Genomic DNA, 15,191 nt, shown 5'->3' with positions numbered 1-15,191 from the left:
TCCAGACATTGCCACACGTGGGTGATGAATGAGAGGAGCAATCCAAGGGTGCTGGGGTGTGGCTGCCCATCCAGCCCAAGAAGAGAACACAGGGGTCATGGGCAAGTCTCTGTGGCTCCTATGAAGCCAGGGTCGGGAGTTCACCTCCCTCTGTGGCCAGTGAGCTGGGCTGTGTATCGTGGCCACAGTAACCATCTTTGGCGCCAGCCAGTCATCCACCGTATGTCTGCTGTGAGTCAGAGAGGCAAAGGATGTGGGTGATGGGCAGGCAGAGCTGCTCCAGCACATCACGGGCAGTGAGCAAAAGTGCCTCCTGTGTGCAGGGATGGCAGTCCAGAGTGACTACTCGTTCTGAGACTCGGCTTCCAGACCCTGGGCACATGGAGAGATACTTGGCATTGGCTTTTTAGGGACAGAGGTTTAGCACTAATGACTTATGTGGTGACCTTAGGGAGAGCACAGGTTCTCAGACTCTGAGTTTCCATCACCAAGGATAAAGGTAGGTAGATCAATCTTGCAATGTTAACATACTATATGAGCACAAGAAAATGTTTTCTACCTTCCTAAGAGAAGTACAGGCCTTCAGTATATAGTATCCTTCACCATTCTTTTTTAGAAAGAAAGTTGTTTGCCCCAGAATTAGCTTTCATTGAGAATACCAGATTCTTTTATTGATGTTATGTAATTATCAGCACATTTCCTTTTCAAATGTTCTTATCCAACTATCCAGTCACATAGTCACATCAAGTTCAAATAGTCCCCCTTGGTTTATTATATTAGCAGTCATCATCCTGTGCCATTTCCCCCTTTTAGAAGACCCAACACTTTTCACTCTTTCAGATGGTGGTAAAAGTGTAAGAGTCACATCCAGGTTTCTGAATAGCATGCTTATAATGAAGTTTCTGGGGTTTGGGGCTGTGCCGCATGGCTTGTGGAATCTTAGTTGCCCTGATTAAGGATTGAACCCAGGCCCTCAGCAGTGAGATGAGACCCCAGTGTCCTAACCACTGGGCAACCAGGGAGCTCCTGTAATGCTACTTCTCAACTTTCTGGTTTTGCTTTAGGTCATACCTATTGACTCTATTGGGCTTCCCAGGTGACACAGCAATTTAAAAAAAAAAAAATTGCCTGCCAATGCAGGAGACACAGGAGACATGGGTTCAATCCATGGGTCAGGAAGATCCCCTGGAGTAGGAAATGGAAACTCACTCCAGTATTCTTGCCTAGAAAATTCCACGGACAGAGGTGCCTGCCAGTCTCCAGTCCATAGGGTTGCAAAGAGCCAGACATGACTGGGCATGCATGCAAATTGTCTCTACTACTGAAGAAGAGTTAGTTCTGTCCCCTCCCGTTGCCCCCTCCATGCAAAAACATTCTCCCCATCACCCCGTGCTCTTTTTATTATTACTATTTACTATTTTTGGCTGTGCTGGGTCTTTGTTGTTGCACACGGGCTTGCTCTAGTTGCGGCGAGCTGGGGACTACTGTCCAGTTGCTGTCTGCAGACTTCTCATTGCCGTGGCTTCTCTTGTTGTGGAGCTTGGGCTCTAGGGTGCGGGCTCAGTAGTTATGGCACGTGGGATCAGTTGCCCCATGGCACGTGGGATATTTCTGGGTTAGGGATTGAATTCATGTTCCCTGCATTGGCAGGTGGACTCTCAACCACTGGACCATGAGGGACGTCCGCCCCGTTCCCTTGACAGTTGTGTGATACTGATAGAGCGATGATCAGTGTTTTTGTTCTTATAATCATGCAAACCAAATTCCATTTATAGACTGTGGGTAGTTTTCCTTTCATATATGACTTAACAATTGCCTCTTTTATTTGCTCAGTTTTATTATTGTTGCTGCTGCTAAGTCACTTCAGTCGTGTCCAACTCTGTGCGACCCCATAGACGGCACCCTACCAGGCTCCTCCGTCCCTTGGATTCTCTAGGCAAGAACACTGGAGTGGGTTGCCATTTCCTTCTCCAATGCATGAAAGTGAAAAGTGAAAGTGAAATAGTTCAGTCATGTCCGACTCTTCGCGACCCCATGGACTGCAGCCCACCAGGCTCCTCCGTCCATGGGATTTTCCAGGCAAGAGTCCTGGAGTGGGGTGCCATTGCCTTCTCCAATTATTATTGCTAATACAACCCAAAACTAATCCCTAATCATCCTCTCAGAGCAGTCAGATTTCAGCAGATGTTCTTTGTGCACGTGTATGAAGATTCTCCTGGAGCTCCCAGATGTCCTCCAGTCTGAGAGGAGCCACAGCCGTGGGCCTGCGACCATCTCCACTTCTCTTATTGACTCTCCTGTTCACTGTGTCCTGCGTCATCATCTTCTTTTTTTAATAATCCTCCTCCTCCTTCCCCTGCCCCTCCCACTCCTCTTTCTTCTCCTTCCACATCATCCAGTCACTGTCTGAGGAAGTGTGATGGCAAGTGCTTATCTATGACCTTGCATGTCTGAAACTGCCTTTCTTGTCTCCTCACACTTGATGGATAGCTTGGCTAGGTCCCATCTCTCCTTTATAACCAAAGCTTTGGAAAGTTGAATGGTAAAATTATTTCCCTAATTAGGGTCGAGAGGCAACCTAAACATTAAATCATTTCCCTCTTGTTTCCTAAATTCATCACAACTTTGCAAGTGGGTCCATTTGAGTTGGAAGTTTCTCAGAAGCATTTATGTCAACAAACAGTAGCACTAGTGAGTTCTCCTGGTGAAGGCGAGAGACGTGACAGTACTTTCTGGTCCAGCCTTGATGGGAACCGGGTTCAGTCACGGGGAGGAGAGAGGCTCTTTTCTTTTTTTGTTCTTCCCTGCTAATGCTACAAGATGGCCTCACCTGATTTGACAGATGACATAGCTGCCTGGAGGAAATGTCATCTGCACAAAACAGAGAAGTCTCTATGCAGGTAATTCTCTGTCTGGATAGCACAGGTGATTATAGAAATTAACAAATCAGAAGCTTGGACACATGGACCAGAGCTTGGCAGGTTCCTCTATTTACTTAAGCAATCTTTTCGTTTGTCAGGACTGTCAGTTCCTGGATCTCTCTGAGGCCCTTTTGATTCCAGTATCCCCAGCTCCCTGGTTGAACCAAGATTCTGTGTAACTCTTGGAGTTAGCCAGCTGGGGCAGGGAAGATGGGTGTTGAAAACGAGAGGGCTGTGCCATGATTCTGGTATTGTCATACTACAGCTTCTTACCAGGTCTTGAAATGCAGGCTTCCTTTTGTCCCTTTCTGACTCTTTTATAGAAGTTTCATGTCTGTTGGTCAACTCCAAGTCCATGTGGGCTAAGAGGAGAAATCAAGCCATGGAGACTCATGGAAAATTTTAAGTTTCCTTTGTTTTTTATTTTTTGTTCTGCATATGCCTAGAGTTAGCTTTAATAATCTGTCAGCCTTACGGGATTTTCCTGTTTGCTTTCATATCAAATGTGGCTTTTATTCCTCGTCTTCTCTTTATTTCCTGTAGATGGATTACAGTGTTCCATTCTGTTCTCTGGAACAGGAATTCCTTGCCTCCTTTTTGATCCCTTTGTGCCTTTAGTGTTCCTTCCAGGCCAGGAGGATGCTTTCTCTTCAGAGAGAAAATATCAATTTCCTCTGAGCTGAAGAGTGGCCCAGGTTTTTTATTTTGCCTCCAATACTGTGTTTTACTTTCTTAATAAAGGAGCATTTTTGAGGTCTACACACCCTGCCCGAAACAACTCCTTGTTCAATTTCAGTGCCAAACAGTCTGGTCTCTTTTTCCTTAGTGGTCATCGTAGAATGAAGAAGTGTATTTTCTTTTTTTGAATTTTATTTACTTGTTTATTTTCGGCTGTGCTGGATCTTCACTGCTGCTCGGGCTTTTCTCTAGTGGTGGCGAGTGGCGTCTGCTCTTATTTGCTGTGTGCAGGCTTCTCACTGTGGGGGCTTCTCTTGCTGCAGAGCACAGGCTCTGGGGCCTGCGGGCTTCAGTAGTTGCAGCACCCAGGCTGTAGAGCAGGGGCTCAGTATTCGTGTTGCACACAGACTTAGCTGTTCCGTGGCATGTAGGATCTTCCCCACCCAGGGATCGAACCCGTGTCTCCTGCACTGGCAGGTGGATTCTTTTCCCCTGAGCCGCCAGGGAAGCCCCAGACGTGTGTTTTCTGATTGGCTGCTTTTGTCCCTCTCTCGTGTCCGCAGGCATTCAGATGTACCTCTGCAACCGGGAACACTACGGCTACCTGCCCATCCCCCTGAAGCCCCAGCAGACCCTGGAGGAGGAAGTCGAGAACCTCATCCACGTGCAGACAGAAGCGATGAGTGAGTGACCCAGGCTGGTGGTAGCGGCTCGTGTTCTGTTGCGTCCGTGTCCGTATCAGCCGCCTCTCTGCTCTCCCAGGACTGGACTTTCATAGTCTGCCTTGGCTGAAACATAGCTGTTCATTTGTCCATTCATTTCAAACTTCTCCTTCTGTGAAATACAAATATGGAAATGTGTCTTTGCCCCCAGGGAGCTTTTCCCCCTGGGAGCTTCCCATCCAGGTGGAGAGCTGGGTACACAGTAAATCCATTTCATACCATGTTATAATGGCTATAGTGGTGTTTTGTGGTATGGATTTAAACTCTTATTTTGCTGCTTTCTAAGTATATGACTTTAGGCAAGTAATCTGACCTCCTTAGTTGTGAAATGAAGGTAAAACATCGAGGATTTGGGGGCCAATTCCCCATGATATATATAAAAAGTATATTAACAAAAACAGTAATTATAACTTCAACTTAATAATAGCTTATGATATAACAGATATCATGCTAAACATTTTTTGTACTTTGTCTCATTAATCCTTATAATAACTCAAGGAAAGGGGTTTTATTATCCTCCTATTAAAGATGAAGAAATTGGGGTGTAAAGCATGTAAGTATCTTACTCTAGATCATTCTGCTAAATAAATGACAGATTGGGATTTGAGCCCATATTGCTATCTCCAAAACTCAGGTTCTTAAACACTGCATCATATTGCCTCTGGGTCTGACATGATGTCAGAACTGGTAAATGCTTGATAATCAGGGGCTACACTAATTATTATGTATAATGTGCAGCGGTATTTAAAAGAGAAAGTAACAAATATACTCTGCCTGGGGGAGAATCTTCCAAATGGCTATGCAGAGGAGGGAACATTTGCATAATTGAATCTTCACTCCATTGCTGGGAAACTCTGTTATTCATCACTAGCGTGTAGGAGGCGGGTACGTGGGCAGTGGGTGTGACTGGGGAGGCACGGTGGAAAGCAGGGCTGGAAGGTGGGCAGAAGCTCAGTTAGAAAGACCTCTGAACTTTTCCTGAAGGGAAGGGAGCTTCTAAAGAGATTTTAGCAGTGAAACGTCAGGTTAAAATCTGGCTTTAGAAAGGTCACTCTCTTGGTAAGAAAAGTATAGCTGCAGCCTAGGGCACTGGATGCTGGTCTCAGGTCAGAGGTGAAGATTTTGGATATTACATGGTAAACTAGGCAGAAGGTGGTGAGGATCTGAGCTAGGACAGGAGCAGTGAGAGTAGAGATGAACCTTATGACATAGACTTGAAAAGACTTAGCCAAAGGTTTGTGGATGAGCAGAAGAGGGACTGAGGGAAACTTCTAAGTTCTGCCTTGCGTGTCTGGAATGACTGTAGGAATGTTAAACACATGTAGATTTAAGAAGACATTTACAAAGAAAAATCATGAGTTCATTTTAAAACCTTGAGTGGCCTGTGCATATCTGTTTCCCGCTCCTCAACCCCAGGCAATAAATTCATTGTTTAATGTTAATCTCAAGACATAACCCATCCCCTGCTGCCTAGGAGGCACTCAGCAAATCTTTGTTGAATTAATAAACAAACCGCCCAGTGGATAGATGGAGAGATGAATCTGACACTTAAGTTCTATCAAGTCTAAAGATGTTAAGTGGGGATTCATCAACAAGATAATGTGATATCACAGAATTTTAAGAAAATAGGAACATGAGATATAGAAGGAAGTTCAAGTGAGACAGGGACTGAAAAGGAGTCCAGTGAGTTTTTTCAGCTAATTTCCATAAAAAGGATGGTTTCAGAAAAGGCTGGCTCAGAATTTAAAGTGTTTGAGAAGTAATTAAAAATCAGGGACACAGAGAAGAACAGAAATGTTTCTTTTAAGAAACATAGTTAGGACCAGAAGGTAAGAAGGGCAATAATAATAATAAAGATTCATCAGAAGATCCCTTTAAATAGCAAGGTCTCCTACTGTATTTACACAGGACCGTGTTTGCAAAACATCAGTCACCCAGAGGCCAAGGGCAGTATCTTACTGCCTTCTATCTCAAACACCTAGCACAGTCCTTGATATATATTTGGTAACGGACAAATAGTTGCTGAATGCATGACCAGACAATGAAACAATGAGCAAATGAATAAAACCTGTGTCGCAAAGAGCTCTGATCATGAAGTTAGACTCACAGACTTGAACTCAGGCTGTGTCATGTAGGCAGAGAGAAAGTGAAAGTGAAGTTGCTCAGTCATGTCCGACTCTTTGCGACCCCATGGACTGTAGCCTACCTGGCTCCTCTGTCCATGGGATTTTTCCAGGCAATAGTACTGGAGTGGATTGCCATTTCCTTCTCCAGGGGATCTTCCCGACCCAGGGATCAAACCCAGGTCTCCCGCATTGTAGACAGACGCTTTACCGAACCTCTCAAAGCTTTAGTTCCTTTATCTGTGGAGTAAGGATAAGAACACTGACTTTGCAGGGTTGAGAGGAGCACATAAAAGAACAGACATCAACTCCAAAAGACTGAAGTGTTCCTGTTATTAGGACTCCATTCGATGCTTGGTAATGTGCCTTCCCTTATCAGCCCCATTGCATGACTATCAGTCTTGACTCCAAGTAGATGTCAGCTCAGAGAGGCTGGCCAGAGCCCTCTCTTCTTTTCCTCCACAGCGGGAGCCCCCAGCCTCCAGGATCTAATGCCCGATGATCTGCAGTGGAGCTGACGTAATAGTAATAGAAATAAAGTGCACAATCAGTGTAATGCTCTTGAATCATCCCTAAACCATCCCTTTGCTCTAGTCCCTGGAATCTGTCCTCGACCCTCTCTAGACCATGCACAGCCTGTGGCCACAGCAAGGAATTCAGACTTTTATTCTGAGAGTAATAGGATTCCATGTGGTTGGGGGAGGGAGAGTGACATGATGTGGTTTATATATTTAGATAAATCATTCATGCTGTGGTGTGGATACTGGCATGTAAAGCGACCAGTACATCTCTCCTGGTGAGAAATAATGGTGGTTGGAATGCAAACTGTAGCCAGGAGGTGATGACAAGCAGGTGGATTTGGGATATATTTTGAGGGTAGAGCCAACAGGAATTACAGAGACCTGGATGCAGCCCATGAAGGAAAGAAAGGAATCAAAGATGACTCCAGGAGTTTGGCCTAGTGTATCGTTTAATGAAATTGGAGAGGCTTTATGGGGAAAGACTTGGAAGGGAAGTTGTGGCCGTGTAAGCTTAAGATATATATTAGACATCTGAATGGAGAGATTAGGAGACATTTGAATATGTGAGTCTAGACTTCAGGGAAGAGACTCCCGTTGGAAACAGACACTTGAGAGTCATCAGCATTAAAAAGATATTGGAAGCCATGGAACAGTGTGAACTTGCTTGGCTGGAGAGCATAGAGAAGGAAGAGGACAGATCCGGGGAGTTGGGGGGTGGGGAGACAAACAGCCAGCATTTCAAGAAGGAACCAGCTGCTTTTGAGAAGTCAAGTAAAATGAGGATAAGGAACTGATCACTGGTTCTCTCAGACAGAGATCTGTGATGACCTTGATAAGAACTACTTCAGTGCAATGATGAGGACAAAGTCATTGGAGTGGGCTGAAGAGAGAGCCGTGGGGAGATGAGAAAGTGGACTCTTGTTGGCATGGGAGATAGAGAAATAGGGTAGTGTCTGTAAGAGAGTGAAAAATCAAGGGAAGAGGCTGTTTTGTTTCATCATGTGTTGTCTTTTAAGTTTTTTTTTAAGATCAGGTTTTAACTTGTTTGTATGCTAATGAGAAAAGTCCAAAACACAGGGAGAATTTAATGATGTAGAAAAGAAGATAATTTAAGGCCCTTGAGAAAACAAGTTCTAGATAGAACAGGGATGCTGTAGCAGACGGGAAGGCAGGGTATGTAGGCAGAGAGGCAGCTGGGTTTGATGTGGAAGGGAAAGATGGGTCTAACTGGGCTTTAAACGTTTTCTCCGTTACATATGTGATCCAGTCATCAGCTCAAGAGAGATGTTGAAGATTTCAGGAGAGAGGACAAGGCATAAAATAGACCTCTCAGAGAGTGGGAAAGTAAGTTTACTGTGGAAGCATAATTGAATCATTTGGCAGTATCGAGTGCAATATGACATCTGTGGTTGTAATTTTGAAGTCCCTCAGTCCGCACAACAGTGTGAATTTCTCTCTTCAGCGTTCTTGGTGGGAAGAGAACAGTTGGGTTGAACCAGGATTGGAGTTTTACCAAGCAAGATCAGTGGAAGAGAATGAAGGGTCCTTCCAAGGGATGGTTAGAGCTATAGACCATGAAATCTAGGTTGGGTACTGACGGGAGTGAGAACAAGAAGGGTGTGATGGATGAGAACAGTGTGGTGGGTCACTGGAAGAATGACCGCTGGTGCTGGATTGTTGGCGTTGGAGCACCGCGTGGATGCTGTTTCTAAGAGTGGTGGCGGGGTAGTGAGACTGGGAGTCAGTGGCTGAGGGAGCATGAATGGGAGGTACCGAGCCCTGCAACAGGCTTCAAAGAAGCTGGGGCTTTGAAGAATGGAAGAGAAACCGGTTGGAGTGAGTTGGAGGACGTGAGGAAGATCAGCTTTCACACCAGCAGCTGAAAGGGAGGCAGTGACCTCAAAGGAAAGCCAAGTCTTGGTCTAAACAAAAAGGCAAAGAGACATTCAGAAAAAGTGAAGGGACTGAAGATATCAGGGAGTTTATGAATTTCAGACCGGAGTTTCTAGAGATCAGAGTAGAAGAGTTTGGATTGGGTGGAGATAGTATATAAAAACAACAGCTAACACTTCTAAAAGCACTGACCATCACCGTCACGGATTTGCTCATTTAGTACAGTAGGAGTTGGATAGAAAATTGAGGGACGTATACCCAGAGGCTTGATCTTGTCAAGGGGATAGTAGAAAATGGGTTGTGAGGCATGAGAAGGTTGGTTGGACAAATCAGCATGAGGCAATGGGCTAGCTTAGGTGCCTCTTCTCGGTAATGACATTTTGAGGCAACAGAATGTCATGTAAAGATTGTTTAAAATATTGCATCTGAAGTCAAAAGATACAAAAACTGAGTTCCAGCTCTGCCAGTCACTCACTATTTGAACTCGGGCAAGATTCTGTCTGGGAGTCCTGATCTCAGTTTTTACGTCTATCAAGACAAAGAGTACAAGCATGGATGCTCAGCTGCTCAGTTGTGTCTGACCCTTTGCGACCCTATGGACTGAAGCCCACCAGGCTCCTCTGTCCATGGAATTCTCCAGGCAAGAATACTGGAGTAGGTTGCCATGCCCTCCTCCAGAGGATCTTCCCAACCCAGGGATCAAACCTGAGTCTCTTACATCTCCTGCATTGACAGGCGGGTTCTTTACCACCAGCCATTGGGAAGCCCCAAACAGCACACCCTGCCCTCCAATAAAAGTGAAGATAAAATGACCTGGTGACTAGGACATCACTTGTGTGTGTTAGTTGCTTCAGTCACGTCCAACTCTTTGCGACCCCATGGACTGGAGCCCACCAGGCTTCCCTGTCCATGGAATTCTCCAGGCAAGAATACTGAAGTGGATTGCCATTCTCTTCCCCAGAAGATCTTCCCGACCCAGGGATCAAATCCTGGTCTCCTGCATTGCAGGCAGATTCTATACTGTTTGAGCTACAGGGAAATCCTTAACAAATCACTTAACAAATTGTAAAGCACCTAAATGCCGAGCATGACTGTATGGTCAAGAGTGGAGAAGTGCCTAAGGAAGAAGATTGTTTTGGCCACAGTGTGCATAATGAGTTATAATGAGCAAGACAAAGAGCATACAGGTGTTTGCTGCTGCTGTTAAGTTGGTTCAGTCATGTCCGACTCTGTGCGACCCCGTAGATGGCAGCCCACCAGGCTCCCCCGTCCCTGGGATTCTCCAGGAAAGAACACTGGAGTGGGTTGCCATTTCCTTCTCCAGTGCATGAAAGTGAAAAGTGAAAGTGAAGTCACTCAGTCGTGTCCGACTCTTCACGACCCCATGGACTGCAGCCTACCAGGCTCCTCCGTCCATGGGACTTTCCAGGCAAGCGTGCTGGAGTGGGGTGCCATTTGAAAGGTGTTAAGACAGCCCAGACATGTGCGTGAGGACCTGAGCTAGGGTGGTGGCTGCAGCCATGGAAGAAGTCCAGGAGAAACTATGAAGAAGTGTCAGGATTTGGTCCTGGCACGATCTTGCAAATGCTTTTCTGGGCATGACTGGGCTGGCGCTCTGTTCTTTGGGTGGAGTTTGTTCCAGGGTAGATGACAGAAAGAGCAACAAGTGGTCGTCACCCAGGAGCAAGGACTTACCAACTGAGCTTCTGTGAGCTCAGCCCCATTGCCCAAGGCCAACTTGAGGCCAGTGGCTACCAAGGTCTAGCTTTGGGGGCAGGGTAGAGTGGGAGTTAAGGGTTCACTAGGGTCAAATACCAGCTCTATCAGCTCTGTGACCTTAAGCATGTTATTTAACCCTTTGTTTGCCTATCTGTAAAAACAGGGGCCTGGCCTGTGGAACATGTTGTGAAGATTAAATAAATGTGAATATATATATCAAGAGTGTAGCCCAGAGTGCAGTGGGTAGTAGATCACTATACCAATAGCTATTATTGTTATTCCTAAATCTTGAAACAATTCCGGCACCAATGAGGCACATCCCACCTGGTGGTAGTACGCTGAGGACGCGTATAGGGAGGGATTCAATGAGGGACGGAGTTAACTATGGTTGATGGAGTCAGAAATGACCCAGAACAGAAGCTGGGATGTCTGATGACAGCAAAGAGGCATCCCTTCTCCCCACTTAGTCACCTTTTAGGTCCAGTTAATATCATCTGGTTTTCCCTCTGGCTTAACTCGACCTTCAGCTACAAAACCCAGGCCTGTGTCTCATATTTCTGCTCAGTGGTGGCTTTCAGGACCAGCCACTTGTGGCTTTTGGGGGGATACTTGTCCTGTGCACACAATGACTACCCATGTTTGATGGAAGCAAAGTGGCTAAAAGCAGACTCTTCAGCTGAAACGTTAAAGCCAGGCAACCCAAATGGAGACCAACAGAGACCAACAGGGAGACCAAAATTTACCCTCCTCTGAAGTCTAAGGCCCAGGGAGGGAGGGCTAGACAGCTCCTCAAACAACATGAATGGGAAGGAGTTGCTATGTTAAGGTTTTTTGCTTGTAAAACCTAACCCTGTACATGGTGACCCTGCAATCAACATTTGTTGATTTTGAAAGAAACTAATGGAGTTGGGTGGAGCAGGAAGAACCAAAATGTTCTGGGGGCTGCTAATGGAAACAGATACACACTCACTGTGTACTCATAGAAATGTGATGGTAAGGGTCAGGTTTGAAATAATAAGATCATCTCTTGTGTTTGGCTTAGGAAATCTGTTTCACTAGTTTCTACAGTTTCACATGACTTGATCATAAGAGAAACTGGATGTCGTGGTTTCTCTTTAATATCCCAATAAAGGGTGAGTGAAACAAAAAATATTCTTTGGACAGTATCTCAATCAGGACAGCTGAAGTTATGCTGGGATATCTCATAGAGAATGCTGAAATCTCATTTCCACGTGTTGGCGCCTCATTCTGCTGCTGCTGCTAAATCGCTTCAGTCGTGTCCGACTCTGTGTGACCCCATAGACGGCAGCCCACCAGGCTCCCCTGTCCCTGGGATTCTCCAGGCAAGAACACTGGAGTGGGTTGCCATTGCCTTCTCTGGCACCTCATTCTGCTGCTGCTGCTGCTAAGTCGCTTCAGTCATATCTGACTCTGTGCGACCCCATTCTAGGCTGCTTCAAATTTTTGCCTTCTCCATATCAACATTGGCTACTAAGATCATTGTGGTGGGGCTGAGTAGGGAACATGGGAGGAGAGTTTGTAGATCTGAATAGCAGCAACTCATATGGCCGTGACTAACTTCAAGATGAAGAAGCCCCTTTCGTATACCTGAAATAGAGGGGCATGGATATTGCTAGACAGCAGCAATGGCCATCAACAATAGTTGCTCAAACAACCCATTTACCTGCTCTCATGTAGCATTTTCCTTGTATTGCGTCTTCAAGGAAAACCAAGTGAGGACTTTGACTTTGTGTATACAAAAATCTTCAAGATCTTCTTGGGCTCTTTAATCAATATTATTTCTAATCTTTAAAACATATACATAAGCTTCTCTAAATAAAGCTTTTTTGAAATATGAAATAAAGAAAACTTTTATCACTTGAGATGTGACACCCCTCCCATCTGGAAACTTCCTTGTAAGCCCTGTACCAAGTTCTGGGATGTGGCCTGACCCTTGGAGATGTGTGTTAGTCAGGGGCTTCCCTGGTGGCTCAGATGGCAAAGAATCCATCTGCAGTGCAGCAGACGTGAGTTCGATCCCTGGGTCTGGAGGAAGATCCCCTGGAGAAGGAAATGGCAACCCACTAGAATTCCATAAACAGAGGAGCCTGTTCATGTTAAAATGAAAGGTCTTTTGAGTACCTATAGCTAAACCTGCCTGGATGGAAGAAAAAAAAAAAAAGTAGTCCCAGAGTTTTAAAACTTTAAATGTATAGGAAAAAAAGCATTCTTTAGAAAAAGTCTAGCCTATTTCTGAGTTCTTTCATTACGGGCCACTGTGAGTAGTAACTGGGAGTTACTGAGCATTTACTGTGTTGATTTACTGTGGTTAGTGCTTTGCATGTAGGTATCATTTAAATTTTATAACACTCCAAGATACGTACTTTTATTATCCTGATTTTACACACAAAGAAAAAAACAAACGTAGAGAGGTCATCTATCTGCTCCAGACCTTCACAGACCAAAGTTTAGACCCAGATCATCTGACTCCAAGAGACTTCACCCTTAATCATTACACTGACTGTCCTTCCAAGTTTGGAATGCACATGTATGCTATATTTAAAATGGATAACCAACAAGGACCTACCGTATGGCACATGGTACTCTGCTTAATGTTATATGGCAGGCTATATGGGAGGGGATTTGGGGGAAGAATGGATATATGTATATGTATGGCTGAGTCTCTTTGCTGTCCACCTGAAACTATTACAACATTGTTAATCGGCTATACCCCAATAAAAATCTTTAAAACTATCCTCCATATAGTCTTAAAAATAGGTCTTAAGGGAAATGGAGCAAATGTTGCAATCTGCATAAAAACAAGTGCTCTCAAAACCAGCACAGTGACCGTTGGGGTTCTTGTGTAGCCACTTAACTCTAGAAAACTACTGAGCAGTTATTCCTTCCCCTGACCATGCAGGTTGTGTTTCCAGAGGTCAGGCTGTGAATAGGATGCTATTCTCTGAAACTCTCACTAACAAAGCACTCTGTATGTTTCTTGTGTCTTCCAGTTGACGGTCCTCCAATGGAACCTTCCCAGTTTGTCTCAGTTGTCCCTAAATATCCAGACAAGATGGGATTTGATGAGGTAGGCAAGGTGTCTGTGTTGGTGAGCACCTGTATGTGTGAGCATGTGTACATCATGTTTATATGTTTATATCAGAACAACAAGCCTGGGCACATGTCTAAGAGTCAGCCAGATCAGGTGGGCTGCTGAAAAGAAACTTGGGAAAAGTTCTCGGTTTTTGTTGTGCATTATTATTCACTTATCTTTAAAAAGGAGCATCATGGTAAAAGTGAATTAATCATTGAGTCAGAAAGATGTTACTAATTAGGCATGAAAGTATTATTTTCTAAGAGCAGATATTGCCATGTTTTATCAAGACTCAAGGGTAGGGTAAAGAAGATATATGTTTTAGGTATTAGAGGACTTTAACTTTATTCTGAGTAAGTGGAACCCATTCTGAAACGTTTTTTGGTTTATTTTCTCTTTGCTGTTCTTCCATGGGAAAAATCGCAGGGCAGGGTTTAGAGGACAAAGGAAAAGAGAAAAAAGAAGCCCATTCTAAAATTTGTTTTTGTAGCAGGCTCCAAGGGCTATATTTATTATTACACTTTAGTTGTATAACGATTGAGCAGAAATGTAACGAGATGCCTGTCTTAGTGATGTGCTCAGCAGAACCAGAATTGTGACTCCAAAATTACTGAATCCTTCATGGGTCCCTCATGTCACATAACTGCTGATCCATGTTCAGGAACTGGATGATCTGGAGGCTGGGACAGTGCCTTGGGAATCCACAAACTATGATGGAACTTTTCCATGAATCTGATATGTTATAAGCCAAACTTTGTGCTCTATGCTCATTGCCACTGATTCACTGAATGAAAATGCCTTGTTTATCTCCCTGGACTATGTCATTTGGGTCTCCAAAGTACAGCCATCTTAAATTCCTGCTGGAACTGGAAGTTGGGGTTTATTCTATAAAGTTTATATGTTGTCAGATTTCAGAAATGGAAAGGAGTATTTCATGAATATTAATTGGAAAGGAGTTAGAAACTATCATGCTATTTCTGCAGAGGGCAAGATGAGATTAGATGGTTTTAAGTATAATAGAGATGAATTAGACTAAATAGAGAAGAATTAAAGTGTAGATAGTTTTATAAACAGTCAGGGCTTCTGAAAGGTTGGCCCACCTCAGATACTGAACTGGCTTCCACATATTACTTACAGCTCTCACTAACTCTCATGTCTCCAGGTAAAAGAACCCAAGGGTCTTTATGTATATTCATTTTTCCCTGTATAAACACATCCCAATGAGGATCAAATCAGAGCAAATACCATGGGACAAAAGCAGGATCTTCTAGCTCTGGTCTTCCATTTGCAAGGACTGGGTCACTTTTAGAAGCCTTCTGAAAAAGGCCGACTCTGCGGAGATACAGACATGGGGACTCTGCTCTCCTGAGCCCTGGTAGTCATCTCTCTGTTTGGAACAGAGATAGGATAGTAGGAAAAGGGATTTCAGGGCTTTTTCAACCTTCCCTGTACTCTGTGGCCTTGTTGGGGTGTCTGGGTGCACTTGGCTGGGTGGCTTTTTGTCTGTTTACTGTTCACTA

At 44.5% G+C, this 15,191-nt stretch overlaps 1 protein-coding gene across 2 annotated transcripts in view; it reads left to right on the top strand.

The window, feature by feature from the left end:
- Positions 1-15,191, top strand: part of COLGALT2 (collagen beta(1-O)galactosyltransferase 2) — a 117,168-nt gene that overhangs the window by 82,003 nt on the left and 19,974 nt on the right. For both annotated transcript variants that reach the window (XM_069546274.1, XM_069546275.1), the window contains exons 6-7: positions 4,163-4,282; positions 13,589-13,665. In XM_069546274.1, the coding sequence (XP_069402375.1) occupies positions 4,163-4,282; positions 13,589-13,665 (197 nt within the window). The remainder of the gene's footprint in view (positions 1-4,162; positions 4,283-13,588; positions 13,666-15,191) is intronic.

Source organism: Ovis canadensis, chromosome 12, assembly GCF_042477335.2.
Source record: "Ovis canadensis isolate MfBH-ARS-UI-01 breed Bighorn chromosome 12, ARS-UI_OviCan_v2, whole genome shotgun sequence".
Classification (NCBI taxonomy): Eukaryota; Metazoa; Chordata; class Mammalia; order Artiodactyla; family Bovidae; genus Ovis; species Ovis canadensis.
Note: the sequence above shows the minus strand (reverse complement) of the source record. Positions and strands in the feature narration are given on the sequence as shown.